General features: G+C 41.5%; 2 protein-coding genes across 3 annotated transcripts; both read right to left on the bottom strand.

Moving 5' to 3' along the window:
* Positions 1–44: 44 nt before the first annotated feature.
* inpp5f (inositol polyphosphate-5-phosphatase F) lies at positions 45–13,507 on the bottom strand. 2 transcript variants are annotated; one of them, XM_051419606.1, is made up of 20 exons: positions 13,094–13,507; positions 11,470–11,550; positions 10,800–10,936; positions 9,985–10,113; positions 9,650–9,835; positions 9,498–9,554; positions 8,337–8,535; positions 7,969–8,148; positions 7,554–7,621; positions 7,030–7,154; positions 6,858–6,935; positions 6,573–6,693; positions 5,700–5,828; positions 5,317–5,434; positions 5,030–5,228; positions 4,849–4,920; positions 4,689–4,762; positions 4,383–4,511; positions 4,189–4,276; positions 45–4,104 (listed from the first exon to the last, which is right to left on the bottom strand). In XM_051419606.1, the coding sequence occupies exons 1-20, from the start codon at positions 13,188–13,190 to the stop codon at positions 2,925–2,927; spliced, it is 3,447 nt and encodes a 1,148-aa protein (XP_051275566.1). In that variant the 5' UTR covers positions 13,191–13,507; the 3' UTR covers positions 45–2,924. The 2 variants fall into 2 exon arrangements, with proteins under 2 accessions (XP_051275566.1, XP_051275572.1); XM_051419612.1 differs by having other exon boundaries at positions 9,650–9,817.
* Positions 13,508–15,292: 1,785 nt separating this feature from the next.
* bag3 (BCL2 associated athanogene 3) lies at positions 15,293–20,451 on the bottom strand. Its single transcript, XM_051376169.1, has 4 exons — positions 20,168–20,451; positions 17,853–18,188; positions 17,415–17,759; positions 15,293–17,283 (listed from the first exon to the last, which is right to left on the bottom strand). The coding sequence occupies exons 1-4, from the start codon at positions 20,363–20,365 to the stop codon at positions 16,537–16,539; spliced, it is 1,626 nt and encodes a 541-aa protein (XP_051232129.1). The 5' UTR covers positions 20,366–20,451; the 3' UTR covers positions 15,293–16,536.
* Positions 20,452–21,447: the final 996 nt, after the last annotated feature.

The following is a 21,447-nucleotide window of genomic DNA, read 5'->3' as shown; positions in this document are numbered from 1 at the left end:
GTGTACAGTGCATTTTGTTATCAAGTAACACACTCAAAAGAGGATAAGAATAAATAGGATACTTTAATATACAATACAATCTCAGTACACTGTGGAAAACAATGACAGTTGGTAAAGAGGAGAGATATGACCACAAACATTCAGATGGAATGGCTAGAAAATGTGCTTGAACAGTGCAAATCAAAAGCTTTAAGACCTCTAGTCGCATAATAATGTGTTATGGTCTAGGGTCCTAATGGGAGGAAGGGAGGTGGGCGGGCAGGAGGAGGCGGGAGGACAACCACAGAAAACAAATGAAAAGAAGTGGTTGCAAAAAGCACTTGCTGTAAACAAAAAGGGACAGGAGAAAAAAAATCTCACCCAGCAAATAAGAGGATCAAACATAACTGCCAGCTTTTGCATATAAAAACCAGACACCAACACTTTAGCGTTGTGGTCTATCAGGAATGTTGAGGATTACTGTTCCTTTCAGCTTCATACAGCCAGTTGAGGACAGAATTAAAGTTTATGCTCTGCGTGAGAACTGCTCCAGTGTTTGCAATCCTGAAGGAAGTTTAAAAACAAAAAACAAAACAACAACCACCTTTTTTACCGTCTGCATTAAAACTTTGCATTGCAGCTATTACCGTAAAGCTTTTGGCAGCGCCACACGCTATCAGCAGGTTCAGTGACTATATAATGTAGCACCCGCAAAGCAGCCCACAGTCTCACTTAACACAATTATAGTCAGATAAAATATACACGGATCCCACATCGTATCTGCTGGTGAGCAAGCTGAAGAAAGAAAACAGGCAAATGTAACTAAAAAATGAAATGTGACAGTTTATCTTGGGATATTTCAGCTCGAAGCAAACCAGATTATTATTATTATTTGTCCTAACGACACACAGCAGTGGGATGAAGTGGCCTTGGCTCTTTATTTCTTCCGGAGGACTGTAACATGGTCAGGAGATTTACACTGAATAACAGTGGTCAAGTTTAACGAGTGACTAATGAGGCAAAACCTCACTTCTTGAGGTCATTAAAAATTTTTTTTCAATATAATGTTTACGGCTTCATAGCACATAAATATATCTAGAGTCCTAAACACCAAGCAGCAGCAGGGATGTGCAGACACACACTCACATACTGTACAGCACACACACACGCGCGCACACACACAGCCAACACACCACACACACACACAAACCTGCTCATTTCCATCGAGAGTGTATGTGCCAGTCGATGAAATATCCCAAGATAGAGCTCGATGACGTACAGTAACCCTGAATATGATCTTTTATACAGTACACCAAATGTAACATGTTATAATGGACTTAAAAAGGTAGATTTTGCCATAAATACCTGATATACATAATCCCACTTCAATTCCCTGTTAAGGCAAATATGCTTTCAGTTTGGGGAGTGCATAAAGCGTCAGTGTTTCTAATAATTGGGTGGGTGCAATTGCATATATACCTACTATATGCTACTCTCCTGTCTTTGTCAAACATGCAACGTCACTGTACAACGCTGGCTGGGAGGACTCAAACAAAACCCTCATTAGTTAATTATTACGACCGTTAGCAGAATAGTTATTTCAGTACATAATATCTATCAAAAAAAACAACTCCAACCAGTAGTTTTCTGGTTATTCATGATTAGCAATGACAGTACTGGGTGTTCTTTTTCAAAATATAATGCTTATACCTCTCTTGAACATATGGAGCTGCCACCCTACCATCAATACAAAAAAGCTTAAGGGGAAAGCTCTACTCAGGGAACGGATAAACATTACAATACTCACTGTACATATCGACAACCGGGGGATACTCTTACTAAAAGTCTCGTGTAGTCTTTGTTTCATTAACGGCATATCTTCTAAGTTACACTTAACATTGATATTACATAGGATATAACTACGTACGGTATGTCGTCTGGCTAGTTTTCTGACAGCTATACAAAGGGTAATAGTTAACATGGACTTGTCCCTTTCGAGGGGGAATCACAAAAGATATTTGGTTGGATTCTACAACAACTGTTACAAATTGAAGGTTATTACGAGGTCTATATCACAAAACGCCAACGAGTGACCCGCACGTATACATGATGACATACAGTACATGATAAAGTCAGAGTTGGTCTTTCAACATGCAGCTAATGTTTACCTGTCTTGTCGATATCAGCTGTTATCGTTAACCTCACATGCAAGCATTGTGGGTAAAAATAACGTCTCTTTTCTTATTTTTTGTTTAAACTAAAGATAGTGACATGTTTACATGCACAAATACTCTGCATATCACGCTGGAAGTACGTGAGTTTAAACGTCTTAAAAACTTAAATAGCTTAGTTATGTATCTGTAAAGGTAATTATAATGAGAATATCCTTTAAATCTGACAAGAAAACTGTACTTTAAGAACGATTTAACAGATAGCAGTATTATTTCTGGAGTCATTTAAGACTTTAAAGTACATACACTCATTTCAATCAAATGTTCAACAGAGAACAGTTGGGGATTATAACTGACTCCTCAAATACTTGAACATTTCCTATTTTTATACCACTACTCTTGAGACATAAGTATCAGAAATGTTACGGTACCGCCATTATTGCAATTTCAATAGTGAGGAAATATTAAACCATAAAAGGAGAGGACTGACATTTCTATCAGCGTGCAAGGTTGCATGGCAAAAGGGATGTGAGTTGGATGTCTCTAAGGGAATCCATGGTTATGTGCATGTAAACATGGTCACTGTCATGTTGGGCTTAACTGTAAGTTCTGTACAAGAGTCATCATTAACGTGGGCAGCCTTAACTAATCGGGGAAATTTAAGAGCGCGTTTCTTGGCCGAGTAGTGACGCTATGTGCAAGCTGCTGCTACTGCTACCATACAGGAAGTTTCTACACGATGTACGACTACAAAATCCTGCTACAAGGAAAGCACTAGATCTGAATGATCCTGGTCTGGCACTGTGTAAACATTGCCTTCAGCTCGTTCTCTTGGGCTTCGTTAACAGTATCTGGCTCCGGGCTCTTCTGTACCTTCGCCACAGCAAAGTTGATGCCCTGGGTGAGGCCCGCCTGGGTGAAGCTGGCCACCTGGACCATGGAGCTCCTGATCTTGGCAAAGGGGGACACCACTCGGCTGCCGTTGCTGTCGGCAGGTGACGGGCCGAGGCTGCCTTCAATCTGTGAACCCAGACTCCTCTGAGAGCCTCCTGAGGCCGCGGAGCTGGGCTTCTGGACGGTGAGGAGGTTGGAACTGGAGGTAGTGGACTCAACGTCTAGCTGGGACGGTCTGGGGAGCTGGGGCTCCTCCTCCTCCTCGTCCTCCTCCTGATGCTGCGGATTGGAGCTTGGCTGCTTGTCTGAGTCTGCTGGGGTCTTGTTCTGCACAGGCACGACGGGATTGAGTGGGGGGACGGCAGCAGGCGGCTGCTCTCCAAACACCTCAACGGGTTTGGTCTGTGCATCCTGGACAAACTGGTGGCAGTAGGCATCAATAGGAGTACCAAAGTCAATCAGGATGGCTTCTTCAGCCACCGAGGCGGCCCCGGGGGACTTGTCATCATTGACTTGAGAGGGACTTTCCTGCTTCCCGTCACACCCAGTGACCCGAATAACAGAGGGGATATTTAGCTCCACGCTACCAATCGACTGGGAGCGGCTGCCCAGTCGTGGGTTTGATGCTACAATGCCGCAGCTGGGCAGCACATAGTCCACGTTTTCTAAAGACCCAGAACACGGGTGCTCTGGGTCAGAATTATAGGAGTCAGAGTCGTCAGAGATTTCAGAGTGCACGTCACCAATATCTTTTAGAACTCCCGTTCCCGGGTTGTTATCGGACGTTTCCAAGCTGCTGTCCGACTTCCACAGGTTGACATGCATAGTTGGCTTCAGGAAATTGACTTTTACATCAGGCTTAGAGAAGTTACCCAGCTTCCCGAGGGGCTTGAAGGGGCCGATGTTCACGTTCGTCTTGGTCTGTTTCACTTTCTGATTGAGAGAGGAGAATTTGTTGAGGAGGAAACTTTTGCCCTGCGCCAGACCAGAGCTCCCCTGGCCCTGGTCAGCAGGTTTGTTCTGGATGCCCATTATATCCTCATGAGGTTTACTCTGCCGCCTGGAACACCGATACAAACAAACAACGTCAGTACGCGACCCACAACTGTTGTTGAATGCTAATGATCTTAATGACAGTACTCACCTCTCCAGCTTCTTTTCAACTACAAGCAGATCCAGTCCTGTAGCCTGTTTAGTTATGCGAAGCATCTCAGCTATGCATTGTAATGTGTCTGAAATGTACCACATGGTGAGACTCAATCAGTATATGCAGAGTTTGTGATCTACCAAGTTTAGTTTTCTTGTTGTTTTAAAAGACTTTTAAGAACTACGTTCTACCTTTTCCGTCATCTTCAGGATTTCGTGTTGCTGCTCTGAGCGTGTGAAAGTATCCACTCGTCTCTTCATTCCTGTAATGCAAACGCATGCAGCAGAACTTTGGCTTCCCAAACAGCGTCGGCTCTGGACCTGCAAAAGAAAACACAACTCATAACTTCCATTTTCAGTGATGTGCTTTCCTTGCATGAATCATATTCAGCAGAGATGTTGCTGAAAGGTTACTGAGAAACTGTCAGGCACACTTTTAGGAAGTGTTGAGTGACTCAGTGTACAAGAACCTTCACTTCTGCTTTGAGCCTAACGTACCGATTTCGATCTTTTCCAAACCCTCTAAATTGAGGCGCTGGTACTGGTTGACTTTATCTGCTTCTTCGTCATAGCTGCAAGAAAATACATTTAAACATAAGTGAATCTATAAGAGCAATTTTTAAAGAAAACATTTCTGCAAATTGAAAGTCAGACTCACTAAGCAATGTAATAAGCTTTGTCAGACAGAAGCAGAAGCACATCCACGTCTTTGTTGTTTGCATCAACGAGGCTGGTGGGAAATAAGTGAATGGTATCATGAAAAGAGCAATTTAGAAACTACTGAAAACATGGTATAAACAGAGCTCATTATCTATAGTTAATGAAGTAATCAGACTAACCTCATGTCACAATTGATGAGGGCCCAACCTCCGTGAAACTTCTCGTCATCAGGCAGCAAAAGCTGCATGTAGGTTTGCAGCAGGAGGCTGACCTGCTCCTGTGCTCCCCTCTGGCTCTCCTTCTCTTTCTCTTCATGCTCCTTCTCCTTACTGAAGATGGAGTAGAGGTCCTCCGTCACAGGCAGGCCCATCATTAGGTCTGCAGGGAGAGGCAGGGGATTCAGAAGAGTGGGTACAGATACACGAACACAGCTACAATATCTTGAATGTCTTCTGTTTTTCCATACCAATGACTGATTGTCTGTAAGCATCCCTAAAGCGGTTCAGATAGTAGCGGTTGGCTGAGTTCACGCCATCCTTCATCACACCAGCCAGTCTCCTCTCCCCCGTCCTGGTGAAATCTCCCTAAAATACATCAAACAATGTCTGTTAAATGTGCCCTTTGACTCACCTTTGAATTGTAACCTTTCAGTCCACTTTTAAGTCCAACAGGCTCAGTCCATATTTGTCATTCTGATGTGTTTCATCCACAGCAATACTCTACTGATTCATGAGTCGCACTGTTGGAGAAAGCTACGACTGACTGTGCCAACAGAAGATGACACACTTCACTACTGTTTGTTTAAGCTGATTCAGAAGTGAACGCGCGTGCAAAGGATAATGACGTTACCTTGAGCGCTGCTGTGCCTGCGTACTGTCTGCTGATGGTGTCTCCATTGTTGGCCCACATGATCTGATAAATCCTGTAGCATTTGAGGGGCAGAGGCTGCTCTGGAGGCATCACACCCAGTTTCTTCAGCTGCAGGAAGGAAAGAGACAATAGAGAAAGGTCAGCATATATCTATTTTTATTAACTGCTCAGTTTACACTTGTATTTGCTCATTAAATTGAATGAATATAGTGGAGTTTCTGCACAGCTGAGTTAGTGTGTAAACTATGCATGTGTGTGAGCTTATGAGCAAATATATGCACATGTCAGTAATCTGTCATACACACAAAGTAAACTGCCTACAAACTAACAGAGAGAAGTTGAATCCCGCTACAGTAAAGCACTTTGTAATCACAGTTTTAGAAAGCAGTCAATGATGTTTATGATGATGTTGATTATTCTATGTTATTAGTACTGGTATTATTTATAAAAGTTAAATAATAAACATTAACGGTAATGTTTTTTAATGTGTATTTTTACTTTTAAATGTTGTATTTTTACCTATCTTGTGATGTTATTTATGTTTAGATGTTCTTGGATGTTATATTATGTTATTCTGATGATTGCTGGAGTATGTGATGTGTCACATTCCTGTGTGAACAGGCAATAAAGTCTTATCTTACACTTGATGGGCTCTCTCCGGAGAATGAAGTTTAATTTTACGGGCACTGAGGAGCTGTTAGTTTACTTATCTGGACACGAGTTTGATAAGAAACAATGTAACTTTCGGTCTAAAAGGTCACTGGGGCAGGAAATAGTGAGTTTAATGTAGAAAGCAACACCTACACAATGACATATCAATATGTTGTGAACTAGACAAGGAGCAGATCTCACCTGTTGCTCCATCACCACCCGAGCAATAGCAGCCTGCACCACGTTGGTCCTGTCAAGACAGTCCATACAGTTGACTCTGAAGATGCCCTCCTGCTTGCAGATAACTCCGGCCTGATCCACCCTGACAGAGGACGAGATCATAGTATGCATTCATGAGATTACAGTCTTTATCCCAATAATAAACAGGATCACTAACACGCACTCTAACGAAACAGGCCCCAGATGAAGATAAGCAAGAGTTCACGATAGCAAGAAACTCTCAGAAAATACTGACATGAAACTTACCAGGCCCACTTCATGTCAGTGATGATGTCAGAGATGGCGTCTGTCAGTATTTGTACATTCTCGAACTTCATACCTCGGCTGAGAAACAGGATATAAGAAGCACAAAGGGGAAGTTAATGCATTGTGGTATGAAACAGAGCTTTACATCTGCTCAGAGAAGTGTTTCTCTCACCAGTGTTCGTGGAAGTCAAATGAAACATATGTGAGATTTGGGTTGTTGTAGAGCAAGACCTGCTTCAGATACGCGTCGCCAATGATCTTCTCTCGTCCACCTTGATCCACTAAGTTAATGATGACCTGAAGAAGACAATAAAAAGTGTTTGACATGAGGAAGGACAACTAACCTGGAACAAAGTTGACAAAGTTTGCATTCTTTAAAAAGGCCAATACTTTTAACTACAAAGCAGCATCATCTTTCTCTCTGCAGCTCAACAGCAGCAATTGTATTAACACAATCTGCTTAAATACATTTTCAGTCTGACCTCCAAGTAAAAGATGACAAATAGTAAATAATGTCACCAGTTCCTGTCAGGGGACTCTCAGGGTAAAGTTTAGTTCACACCTTCACAGTCATAACATTCAAACTAAATGCAGCCGCAGGTGGCAGAACAAACACAGAGGTGACAGATTTAAAATCACAATCTAACACCAGACTGACACATGCAAATACAAATAATTGTGCTGAACACAACCCACCTGTGTCTTGTAGAGTTTCAGCTGTTCTTCAAAGTGAGCAGAAAAGTAAGACATGGTCTCCTTTTCTCCTGAAATGTTAGAAAAATATGCCCACAAATGATTTCCATATAACTGAACCTGGTCAAAGTCTTTAAGAGATCTAGTTTGCAAGGCTGTATATTGTTGTGGAGAAGAAATTCCCCATATTCAATCTGTAAGTTCTCCAAATCAGGAGCAAAGACCAATGACTGACTATATTTGATTGATATGTAAGACATAGCTCAGATACACTGGACAGATGTGTAAAAGAGAAAACTGGTACTGAATGAAATGTCTTTTTTTTTTACAACCAAAAATAAAACAGGAAGTGAAAGGCCCACTACACTCAAACAAAGCCTCTATAATAGTGTACGCAAGACAATGTAGTTCTACTGACCTTTCTCTAAGCGTGGCCGGGGATTGTAACGGTACCCCGCCTGGCTCCAGAAGACAGGCACAGAGCCACGGGTCTGCACAAAGGACAGAGTGTGGCTGTGCACATGGATCAACTGCTCTGTCTCCACATAGTTAGCCACATGGCCATCGGTATCCACTCCTCTGCGTTTGTACCGCATCCCTTTGGGCAAGGAGAATGCATTGACTCTATTCAGATTATTTATATCACAGATCACGCTTCACTGGAAGAGAACAAAAACTAACTTGTCTGCACAGTTGTTCAAAGCCCTTTGTGGATAAAACCCTTCACTGTGGGGTGATAAATCAGTCCTAATTACACAACATGACCCATTTATTTAGCAGCTCTACCTGCGCGGTGGCGGCTACGTCTGGAGATCAGGGCCACGGTGAAACGGGGATGGATGTCATCAACACAGGTGACCTCCTGTGGTGGGGTCTCAGGGCTGCTCCTTTCCTCGTCGGATGTCTCGTTGTAGTTCACCACCAGTTCCTCCACCTGTACAAACCCCTGGATGATTGGGATCACCCAGAAGTCCACCTCTGGCACCTGAAGCATTCAAAAAGGAAAGAAAATAGCAGGACAAGAATATAAAAATGCTGTTCGCCAGGTTGATAAACAGCCGTGAGCCTTTAATTAAGATAATTATCTCGAGAAAATTAGCTTTGATATCTCGATATAATAAGACAAGATAATCAACCTGTTATCACAAGAAAACAAAAGGTTGTTTAGTTTTATTACTTCTTATCTTCATCAGAGATCAGAAGTGCAATACCAGCGTGCACAGATGGTGTATTACATTAGCATGGAGCTCTTTAATGTAGTAATTAGTTCCACATAATGGACAATGCATGGAGGAATGACATGCAAGTTCACATTCATTTTTCTACTGACCAAACTGAGCAGAGCAGCCTGGGAAAAAGTCCATGAAAAGAATCTGGACATTGCAGGGATGTTTGAACTAATTTAATAAATCTTCTCGTGATATGTTTTGTCAGTATTGCATCACGTTGCCAGGAAATGAATAACCTAAATTAACTCTCAGGTGTAGATTCTACAGTCTTTCCAGTTCAGCCGTGAATCTTTCCCGACAGTCAGTGATCATCAGGTATGATCAAATTATCCTTAATTATCCTGTGATCTCGAGACACAAAAGTAGTTTTCTCGTGATAAATTATCTCATTATCTAAAGAAATCTGCCTTTTGTTCTATCAAATTAACTCATGATCTCGAGATAATGGCGTGAAAAAAAAGGACTGTAAGCACGGCTGCTCTCGGCCTCCGTAGATAACGAAGCACTTTGCATCCACCCAAGTTTCCAAAGGAGACAATCTTTCATAACTCGGAGCCGTTAGCCTTTCTATTCAGTATTCACTGAGTATTTTCATACTGACAAAGCTCTGGGAATTATCAGCACATTCAACTGCCACACTTACACAGCAGGGCCAGTTACACCCTTAAACCTCGCAACAGAAAGAGAAAGAGAAAACAACCAAGCAGTCCTCATTTACCTGCAGGTCAATAAGGTCTTGGATCATGTGTTTATTCCAGAAGAAACGGTCATCCACCTTTCACAAAGAATAGAGATTATTATCAATCAGATTTAAGGGATTTATCTTTTAATAAAAACCCAACAAGTTGTTAAATGTGTTCGTCTCCTCACCTGTTTCCATAGCGGTAAACTGGATTTATCCGAGTCTCCCTGACGCTGCACACTGTTCGTCAGGTCGTAGGTCATGCTGTAGTAGAAGGAGTCCGAGTCCATGAATACCTTATACAGCTCATCCAGCAGCCGCCTCTCCAGACGTTCCTTCTCTTTGTTTTCCTTGACCTGGAAGGCAGGGGAATACTGGATTGGGATTGGATGGATAGAAAAGAGCAGTAAGCTGACAAAGCAAAGAAAGCAAAATCTATGAGACCTTCAAAAGTGTGAAAGAAAAGGAAAAAGTTCAGGGTAAGAGAAAACACTTGTATAAAGTGCACAATACAAACACATACCTTTTTCTTGATGGGCACACCCACGTTAGACTTGATCTGGCTGAAAGTTTTCATCAAGAACTTTGACTCATCGGGAGACTGGGCCAGTTTCTCTGGTTTGTCGATTCCAAAGTGATGCTTCTTGCAAAGCTGAAAAAGAGGATCCTCCATCAAATGTATGAAATTTGACAAACGTCATAAACATAACAGTGATATTTATAATTGGTACCACCTTAAATATCTCAAAACAAGAAGTAAACAAAGAGTTTATTACTACCCACTACAAACAGCCAAAAACAAACTCTACAGTATATTGTTCTCTCTATCAGCTACATTGATCTAAAGGACTTCTAGACACAAAAGGGTTGGACTGATCACTCTGCAGTACGAGGACAATGTACAGCAGTACGGGGTCTAAAAGCCTATCCAGGAACAATCATCCTCCTCCGTATTTACTCACTTGAAAATACTCTGTCTCACCGTCCATGAAGCTCCCCTGAAAGACTGAAATCTTAGCAGTATTCAACTTCCTTTGAGATCTATCACAGCGATTTTTTAACGTCTGCATTTAATTCTCATTCCAAATGTGTGGGCGAAAACAAAACTGATCTTTGAATAAAATTAAACAAAAAAAAAAAGAACATTTACTACTCATTTTGCATCACTGTCAGCCCATCCGAGATGAATCATACTCTTGCGCATGCAGGGTATTCTTGGGCACATTAAATAACAAATTAGGACTCTCACAAGCGCGGTTACATTGCTTGTCGGGAGCTGAATGCGGTAATTAAAACACAAGTGCATAAACACCGGTTCATTACAGTACACACACACACCTCCAGCTCGAGCTCCTGAGGCTCTTCGTCAGACAGAGGAATGACAGCTATCTTGGTGATCTTGTAGACTTTGTGATTGCCTGGTAAATGGCCCACGAGTGCTTTCTGGCGGATTAATACGAGGCCCAGAGGAAGATCTGCCAAGAGGAGATAGAAGAAGACGAAGAAGGGGGGAGTTGAATCATGGGTGAAGAATTCCTCACATTCTGAAAGGTGTGAAGAAAGCAGCTGCACAACCAGTAATTTCATTTTAAATAAAGATAACACAAGACATCTGGTAAATAAATATTAAATCCATCTGAATTTACAAGAATAATCTATATGTCTGTGAAGGGTATAATATTCAATCTTCCTTCCCTGAGGGAACACAAGAGGCAACAAAATCACATCATAAATTTTAATCATCACCATCAGCTCACTCCTCTTCATACACTACACACATTTCAAAGTACTTTTACACCATTTTTCACACTTTTCCTGTTGAGTAAGAAACATACTAAGCACTGGATGATCTGGTAACTCAAGTGTCTAGTGCACACAGATGGAAAATACTGGCAAGAATGTGTGTGTGTGTGTGTGTGTGTGTGTGTGTGTGTGTGTGTGTTGTGTGTGTGTGTGCGCTCTGTGCAAAACAAAACAACTGAGGATGAAATGTTCTTTCTCCACTTACCTGTGTGAAGCTGTATCTTTCCAATCACACCTTCTACCAAACCCAAACACACTGGGTTCCAAGCCAACAACAGGTCTGTCGCTGAAATATAAAAAAACAATATGGACATCAGAACATCGGCTCGGGATCAAACATGACTAAAACAACTAGATATTCACACACTAAAAGACTTTTTGCTGAGAAAACCTTCTCAGTTAACTAAACAGAAAGTACCTCAACATAGTCATGGTTGTGTGGTTTCCTGTTACCATGCAAAGACCTGTTTTGAGTACGCAGTAAAGCACGCTTAACCTCAAAAGACTTGAGGACCTGCTTTAGAGATTGCAGCCGTAACAACCCATCGATAGAGGGGGGTCTCACTAAATCAGTCTCGTATGGTGTGTCATTCATTATGCATGAAAAGTACAGCTATTACACTCACTTTATTTAAGAAAGTGTAATCTGACTGGAGAGACACAAAGCTACCCTGTCTCAATTTACTAACACAGCCAGTTACGGCGTCGGACTAACTCGGGTGACTAAAAAGGAAGAACTGGAATGCTTAACATTGGTGACGGATTTAAACATCACAGTGGAGAAAACTGGAAAAATGTGAAGGGTGTGGCCAGGGGTGGAGAACGTCTAACTGTAGGCAGCCTCAGACAATGACTCTTCCTGTTCCACCAGCCAGACAATTTCATGTACAGCCGAGCGGGAACTGGCTGCCTACAAGAAAAAGGTCTTGTAGGCATAAAATAATAATAAAATTTAACTTAAAATAATAGGAAAAAGTCCCCTCAGCGTGTGTATTATCATGGAAATACTTCACTGTGTGATTGAGAGAGGAGTGGAAACCCAGTGAGGAGTGGAAACTCCTTTTTCCAATTAAATAATGAAACAGTGGTGCAACTAAAAACCTGTTCAGGATGGCTGCACCGACCACACAGGACAACACGCAACAGCCTTATAGAAACTTTTATTTTACTTCCAGCGGTTTCAGTTCCCTTCACCTGGGAGTATTTCTCACAACCCCAATGGTATTCTCATTCAATAAGAAAGTGTTGCAACAGTGCTCACTTCTGCAAGTGTGATCGAGGTGTGCTTGCCAGGAGCTGCTTGAACAGACTTAACATGCTGGTTTGAACCTGTATTTAATGTGCCCCTTCTTGTTTTCCCATGCATTATGATGGCGATGCATATTAAATCATATTAGAAAAGGGGACATCTGTTAAGCTTCACCTGAGTGTTTGACTTAAAGAAGCACTGAAAAGGTCACATTTACCTTTCAGTGTGTAACATAAGAGGCAGAGCAAACTTTGGAGAGTGTTTGGGGTGTTGGCACTCCCGGAATGAGGATTTCCAGACTTAATTAAGGCGTATACACCTCTTCTCTACCTCTTCTCCTCTTCTCTACCTCTTCTCTACCTAAACAGCTCGTATCGTGTAACGTAGCTGGTTAATGATCATTTACTGGGATTACTCTCCTTTAGATAAAACACCAGTAAACTCCTGTGTGTCAGCTCCAGTGACACACAGCTTTTTATTCCTCTCTAATAACACCAGATGTTAGTTTTTAAGGCAGCAGAGAAGGCTGTCACCCCCCACCCACCACCCACCACCACCACCCCCCCACCACGGTACGTACCAGGTCTGACCGTCATGGTCCCGTCTTTTCGGCTGCACCACAGAGCTCGGTCCCCGCTCTGGAGGATGTAGTCGTCTTTGGCTTGGAACAGCTCCATTTTGTCCCTTTACGTTACACAATAAAGCAGGTGACTAACCGGCCGTGGCAGCCAGGTACAGGTGAAGAACCAGCGGCGTCCACCGTCTCGGTCGACTGGCTAGCTACGGTTAGCTACAGCGGCTAGCCTACCTAGCTCGCTAGCAGCAGCTGGATGCGCGTCGGGTTTGTTTATTCCACTTCTGCGCATGCTGATAATCTCATTCACTTCCTGGTGGAGAAGCGTCCCTTGGCGCGCGCATACCGGAGAGATAATTAAAGATAAAATACACACATCAACGAGTGAGCAGCAGCAGTGTGTGTGTGTGTGTGTGTGTGTCTCTCTCTTGTGTGTGTGTGTGTGTGTGACCGTTACCGACAGCTTCCTGCCCTAAACAATAACACGTGACCCTGTGGCGTCATCGCCGGTGTGCAGGTGTTGTGATAAACCCGCAGGTAACATTTTATAACGAGGCCTCTGCCCGTGTTGGGATGTGTAATCTGTGTGTAATCTGTGTGTAATCTGTTGCTCTTCGCTGGTTTAAGAAGTAGTTTAGTTACTTTAACTAGTTGCACTTGTTTTTACACACAAAATTTGGCTTTTTTTGCACCTTGTCATTAAAATTAAATTAGTTTTTATTATCTTCCGACAGGGCAGCTCCCTTTCCCCCTTTTAATCCTTACTGTCCTTTACTTTCACTAACTGTTTACCACTGTATTTATTCTGTAAACAGGACAAACAAGTGTTGGTAGTTTAGATTTTTTTTGCTTCAGTTTAGCTTATATTCTTATTTTATTATTGTTATTATTTTATGTGCTGCTGGGTCACATTAGACTTCCCCCCTAGAGGATCAATAAAGGAACAGATTATCTCTAATCAATGTGATGGGAATATTTCGATCTTCCAAACTCATTTCCTCCAGCATTACAAAAAATGTATCTTTATTTATTTATATAACTGTAATATTATTACTGAAATATATTAGTAATAATTAGTTACCCTACTAGTTGCTGCTCATTATAATGTAATGCATGAAGTATCATAAATAAACATTTTTGTTAAGTGATTTATGATTTTTGTCTGTGTTTACTTTACTTTTACTTATATTTACTAATTTAATAAATGATTAGAGTAATTATTAACTATTAATGGTTAATAAATATTTTATTTTGAAAGAAACAATATGTTAATAACTGGACTCCCCATTCTGTTTAAAGTAAAAACTAAAGTAACAATGTGTGACCTCATTTTATTAGCTTTTAACAGCCATTAAAATGCCTTACTTAATTTAATTTAATTTAAATAATGTAATACTTACATGCTACAGCAGGGGACGAAGTGATGAAATTATGTATAAAACAACCCTCAAATAAAAAGATCCTTATTCTGACGTCAGTTGGCCTCATTTGCGTATATAAAAACTAAAAAACACACAATGTGCACATATTTTGAAGCGTCCCCGCCTATCGAGGACTCAGTTATGACTCAGCGTAGCTTCTGGGGGGAACAGACAGAGAACAGCTGACCTCAGACGGACTCATATCTGTTGATCTTAACATTCAAAACTCCTCAGTGCAAAACTAAGCCAGAGACAGCTGACAGCGAGGGTCAGGGACACGTATTTAAATCCAAAGCACACTCATTCTCCGTACATTATCAGACTATAGATTCTTTTTTTTTATTGAGCTGGAGAGAAAATTATGGAATTATGAATATTTTGACTTAGTATCTCATTATATTTCATTATTTTGACTTAGTATCTCATTATAATGACTTAAATACATTTTTTTTTTCCTGTCACATTGGCAGAAATGGGCTTCCATAGAAAACGGCTTTCTCCTATTTTATTACTTGGAATAATCTGCATTATTTACATCTTTGGAACCATTTCAAGCCCATGTAACTGCCTTATTTGAGCTGGATTTATACTGTAACTCGGCCTCGGAAAAGGGATTTCAATCTCAAGGGACTTTTTCTGGTTAAATAAATAAATACATAATTACCTTGTGGACCTTTTAATTCATTATACGGTTTACTTTAAATGCACAAATTAATTATAAAACTGGGAATAAAACCAGTCTCAGACTTTGCACAATGCGTGTGAACCCAAATATTAGCCGAAATCTGTGTCAAATACATTTTTTATTTTCAACCATACCAACGTGACTTGCTTTCAACAATGCATCAGCCTGCTACTGATAAACTGTGATCAACACTAAGCCACAATCCATGATTGGTAAAGGTGTCAGACAGTGATACTACCTATCGTAGTGACAAATTAACAAACAGTGAAGGGTATCCTTAAAAGTAATATTTCGAATCCCTTTTAAATGACAGATTTTATTTAATCTGTTGGTGAACTGGGGCCTTTTTCTCACAGTAGGCATTTTTAAGGCTTTCAGGCCGCGTTAGTGTTACTGTTACAGATTGTGGCTTTGGTAGTTATACAATCTTTAAACTGTGATTCCTCGTTAGCACCGAGTGCTGATTGTCTCACATCTCAAGTAAGATTACACATCTCACCTCCATTTGTCATTACACATTCATAAATGTACCAAAATACTATATAATGATATAAATACTGATATAAGGTTGTTTTTTTTTTTTTGAAATAACAAGTAAACCAATGCACATACAAACACTCAAACACATCAATCAAAACTTGTGTAACTTATACATTTCAAATGAAGTGCTGCTGATTTTTTCAGCATGATACATTTCAATGATGGCAAAGTGCAAAGACGGCAAATTTCAGTAATGCACCAAAAAAAAAAAGCAGCATCTAATAAACATATTCACTGTGTTTTCTGTGACAAAGCAGCTCCAACATGTAGCTGTGTGGCTATAAAGGGGAAAATGCTCTTCTGTTAACTGAGTTTTGCAGTGAGTTCTGCTTTAAAGCTCCCCAAATGTTTGCACTCGTGTACTAACTGATGTGCTGACTGGATTAAGAAAAAAGCTTCATATAACATTTGATCAACAACAAAAAGGCAACTACACGTAACATTTCTTAAGAAAATACTTCTACTTTTCTTCCGTTTATTGATAAAGGCCTCTTATTCAAACTTTTAATTTCACTAGAAATTGTTGTCAACACCTCGATCATGACAGCTGTCTTATTATGAAGACGTCGGCACAACATAGAAGGCAACAACATTGGCTTGAAAAACATGATTGCACTGAGCTACCATCAATTATGTGCTGAATGGCAGGAAATACCAACACTGTTAATCAATGCATGCAACTTCCACAAATGCTGTAGATAGAGGAGGAGGAGGAGGAGGAGAGTTAGCCGGAGGAGACTTGTTCACTATCAAATATACAGCAGGTCGTCCTGCTCTCCTCTTGATTATGAAGTGTGCAGTCATTATGATATCTCCTTCGCCAGCTCTACATTCTCCTTGGTGATCATGCTGGGCTCTCCTTTCTGTGTCAGGCTGTCTCCGTGCTCCTCCAGTTGCTCCAGTTCTTCCAGTATGTTCTGAACGCGACGGACTCCGTCCCGTCTCGCCTGCCGCACGTCTACGCGACCCTCTGGGTCGACCGAGTCCAGCGCTAAGAGCTCTTTGGTCAGCAGCTCCTCCAGTAACAAGTATTTCTTATCATTCTTCTTCCCGGCAAAATATCTCACCTCCTGCTCCAGTTTAGCGACCCGGCCGACTATCTGCTGTACCTTAGCCAAGCCTGGGTGGACTGGGCCCTGAGCAGCCTGTTCAGTCTCTACCTTTGCAGGTGGGACCTCCGGGGGAACGGCTGTCATGTCCTGGGCCTCTGGTTTTGGAGGTATTTGAACTGTGATATCCGCAGTGTGTTGTTGTGGTTGCTCTGGTTTCTGGGGCTGCTGGAACTGTTGCTGCGACTGCATTAACTGTTCGGGATGCTGAGGCTGTGGAGACGTCTGAGGTGGTGCCTGCTGGAACTGCTGAGGTTGCTGAAACTGCTGAGGTTGCTGAGGTGGAGGCTGTTGGAACTGTTGAGGTTGTTGAGGCTTTTGGACGTCAGCTTCTGTGTGCAACGGCTGGAGGAGCTGTGTGTTCTCGGGTTTCTGCTGAGTGATTTGCTGTTCTTGTTCAGTTTTCTGGGGCGGGTCTCTTGTGAGGACGTGCTGCTGAGTCTTAAGACGTTAAAAAAGCAGTCATTAGGATCTGTCGCAATCTAGGTCAACACATTGCTGACGACAAGATCAAATATTTTCTGAACATCAAGGTAAAAATCCACAAGAAAAACACACAGAAATATAATTACCTGTGGTCGTTCTCCCAGCACCTGCGTTATGATAGGTGACTGGCTTCTAATATGAGGTGGGAGGTGAATAGAGTCGCGATGCTGGGGAAGCAGTATCGGAGAGGCCCTTTCCCGGGGAGGCTGCATCGGTGCAGAGTAGCCGGGCCATTCGTCGGGCTGAATGCGATGGTAGGGCTGCTGGTGCTCTGAGTAGGGGACGCGCTGAGAGTAGACCGAGGGATTCAGCTGAGGCTGCGTTTGTGTTGGGCCTCCTCCGCCCTCGTGGATCACCGGGATGGGGATGTAACCTGCTTGAAGAGCAGTGCTGCTGGGCCGTGAGGGTTGGTGATGCGGGACAGTGTAAACCTTGGAAAGAGATCAAACAGAAAATTCAGCCATTTTTGCTTCCTAACTGCCTGCAAATACAGAATTTATAGCATGCGGAGTCTTAAGTTTTACGTCTGCTGTTGGTGACACAGGTGAGCCGGCCTTTCCAAGCTCAGCGGAGCAGCTGTCTGAAGCTCCGTGTAAAGGTGATCTGGGCCTGCAGTGGAGCCCTGGCGTCGGGGAAGGCGTCCGCCCGTCTGTCCGGATGTTCTGTGCGGTGCTCGGCTGGATGTAGGAATAACACGGATGCTGCTGCTGCCTCAGTTCTGCTCCCTCGTGGAAGACCGGGATGGGGACGTAACCCGGGCGGAGAATGGGGTGCTTCATCTCCCTCACGAAGGTCTTCTGTGTCTCCTGAGGGCTTGGTTCTGGTGGTATGTTGGGTCCATTCGCTGACACTTCTCTGACCTGAAACAATAGCATTTAGATATAATTTAAAATGTCATACTGACACTATAAATAAAGTATAAAACTACTCAAACCTTTTAATTAACAACATTTTAGGCAACACTGATTTCTTTGCCTATATTAAAATTATTAAACAATTTAATCACATAAATTATTAGTTTAGTGAGTATAGTGGTGTCATTTAGAGTAAACAACACAAACTTGGTTGACTTTATGATCCTTAAACCTTATTTAAATATTAACTATTACATATTTTGCCAAGCGAGTGTTTAATTTGAGATTTACATTTAAAGAACAAATTAACCTTCGTAACCAAATGGTTTTCACAACCCGGAGGTATTTTTATATACGTGCTCTCAGTCCTGAGATAATTGCAAAGGTTAGAGGTTAAAATGTGACATTTCCACAGGGGGATGCCAAAAGTATCACCTCTTTGAGTATTTGATAAATGAAATTAACTTCTGATTCCCGCAGACTTTAGCCGCATTTCCAGTCAGACGATCGCTGTGTTTTTGATGTTTATTGCTCCAAAACAGAGGCTGACATCATTCACCTGGCAGGATTTCCTGATTTATCCCGCTCACAATAGTCCGGCACACCCTCTAAACTAACATGTTATTGGGTAATCATCATTATGTCACACAGAGAGAGGGAGAAATAACTCATTTCACTTTCGCCGTTTGACTGATTTTGTGTCAATCTTCTTTCACTACATCTATTCTGGTCTTGTCTTATTGAAAAAGAACATATGATAATCCTTTATTATCCCATATATATACATAATCCAAGAAGGTGTTTGTATGCATACAATACTTATAATCACACTTAAAGTGGGGGCTTACTATAACAGGAGATACAATATATAATTGGCACTATCAACAGACTCCAGGGTGCCACCACAATGAGAATAATTAGAGTAAATCTACATTATTTTTAAACTATTCTCAGTGTGTAACAAGTGACCGGCCACCTGCCACTGACAGCTACAGAGGAGCAACAGGTCTACTGATAGTTCAACTCTGTTAATCATTTATTGAAAGGTGATTAAAAGCTTCCAGCTACAGGAGCCTACAGAGCACACACACACACACAAAACAAAAACACATTTATATGTAAACCAGTGTGGCATTTTTCCCCCTCTAAGACAAAAAAACCAGTTAAGATATAGCTGTGAACGACCCTTTGCCCTCTGCCATTTCAGTATGGGACACTGCACACTGCCATTGCACCAATTTTATCCCCTGACAGCTGTGTCTTTTCTAGCAGATTCTTCGGGACACTAACTTTGGACAACAGTGTCCAACCCTGAGACGAAAGATTACCAACTGGCAGCCCATGTGAAGCCCCTTCATACACAGGTTCCCCCCCTCTCTCTCTCTCTCTCTCTCTCTCTGCAGACATTGTATGTTTCCACAACATGTATTTAATTAATATGATAATGTAAGACAGCCAGCGCCTCTGACATACACTATCACTCCACACACACACACACAGCTTCAAATCCTTGTAAGGGAAAAAGTTTAATATGAGCCGGAGGACGTCGCGGCGGTTGGTCCGCCATGAGAGAAAAGAAGGGACAAAAAAAATAACCGTTATTTTAAAAAATCAGTGGTCACAGGTTAGCCGTTCACACACACACACACACACACACACACACACACACACACACACACAACGCAGGGTGACTCATCGAGTAATAATAGTGTTAGATCATGACACGGGAACATAACGGGGTTGATCACCCGTTATAATAGGCTTATGAGCTGTCTGTGAGGGGGAGGCGACGGTGCCAAACAAGGCCTATAACAGTCAACAAGATTAATATGTAACAGTGATGTTAGCGCAGAACGAGGCTATAAACGCGCACTATTTAACGGGGGGGGGGAGAAAAAAATAGCCGTTGGAGAGTTCCACGGCCGTTAGCCGTTGACACTGTTAACTTTATCCCTCCGCTCTTCTTTTTTTTCCCCCCCCTTTACCTTTTTGGTGTCGTGTCTCGGGTCATTCCAGGTTGTGGTGCGGTTATTGTGATCCACGAAGAATGGCCATCCGGTCTGAGGGTCAATTTTAACCTCCCATCCGAGGGGGAGAGGGTCGTTGTCATTAGTGGCCATTGTCAGCGTCGGTGACTGCGTCTTCACGCCGTTCATGTTGCTGGCCGTCGAGTACTGAAACATTTTATACAGGCGACGGACGCTTTAAAGATTCCTTGAAGTGACGTGGGAAAAGTGGGCTGGAAGTTTCTCGAAATAGCGGAGGGTTAATGTCGGGGGCGGACAGCGCTGGATACGGTGGCAATATGGGCTCCCTGAAGCCTCTAATGTCGCTGACTTCCCTCCCCAACATAGACACACAGTGGGACCTCTGAGCTGCGTGGTTTTTTGTTTATTTATTGTTGTTGTTGTTGTTGTTGTTGTTGTTGCAGCTGTGGTGATATCAGTACATCGCTCCATCAGTGACCCCCTGTGGACCTCTCAGTTTTATTTGTTGGAATTTATTTATTTATTTATTTATTTATTTATTTATTTATTGGGAATAACCCCCTTGTAAAGTACACAATTATACAAAAACAATAACAACAACATGTTTGTGAAATAACGTGGTAACTGGAGTTAAACATGTTTATTAAATTATAAAGTTATGAAGGTGTTGTTATGGATATTGTACGACCTGTATTAGACCACTGGTTCCTCTTTTCTTTATATAATTAATTAAATTAAAGTAATATATTAAGAACTGTACATTAAACCCAAATAGTGTTTGTGTAAAAGGATTTGTAGGAATTTTTGAGCAGATTATTTACTGAAGTAAACTTTTTTATGCAATTCTTTGTCTGTATTATATATATTTTTTAATATATCATTTTTTTAACAATCTTATATAATTATAAATTCAGTGTTTTCTTCTTCCTGATGTTTGGCCATTAATTTAGATTATTTATTTTAAAAAAATAAAAACAAATTAATTTAATGATCTGTTATTTTTAAACACTTTTTTAAAATTGTTTTATTTCCAAATCTTTTTTCAACACTTAGTCTACAACATATATTTGCCATAACAAATAATTAAATTACAGGTGTTAATGTAAAATTAAAGCTATTAAAATTAATGTGTTAAATATGATGATATGCAGTTTTGTTCCCAGGTCGTCAAATACAGACGCGAGTGGTGTTCAGCTGCAGTTACACCACTAGATGCCACTAAATCCTCCACACTGGTCCTTTAAATTGAATGAAAATATTTGAATATTTGGAAATAA

Source organism: Dicentrarchus labrax, unplaced genomic scaffold (assembly GCF_905237075.1).
Source record: "Dicentrarchus labrax unplaced genomic scaffold, dlabrax2021, whole genome shotgun sequence".
Taxonomy (NCBI): domain Eukaryota; kingdom Metazoa; phylum Chordata; class Actinopteri; family Moronidae; genus Dicentrarchus; species Dicentrarchus labrax.
This window is presented reverse-complemented; position numbering and strand designations above follow the sequence as displayed.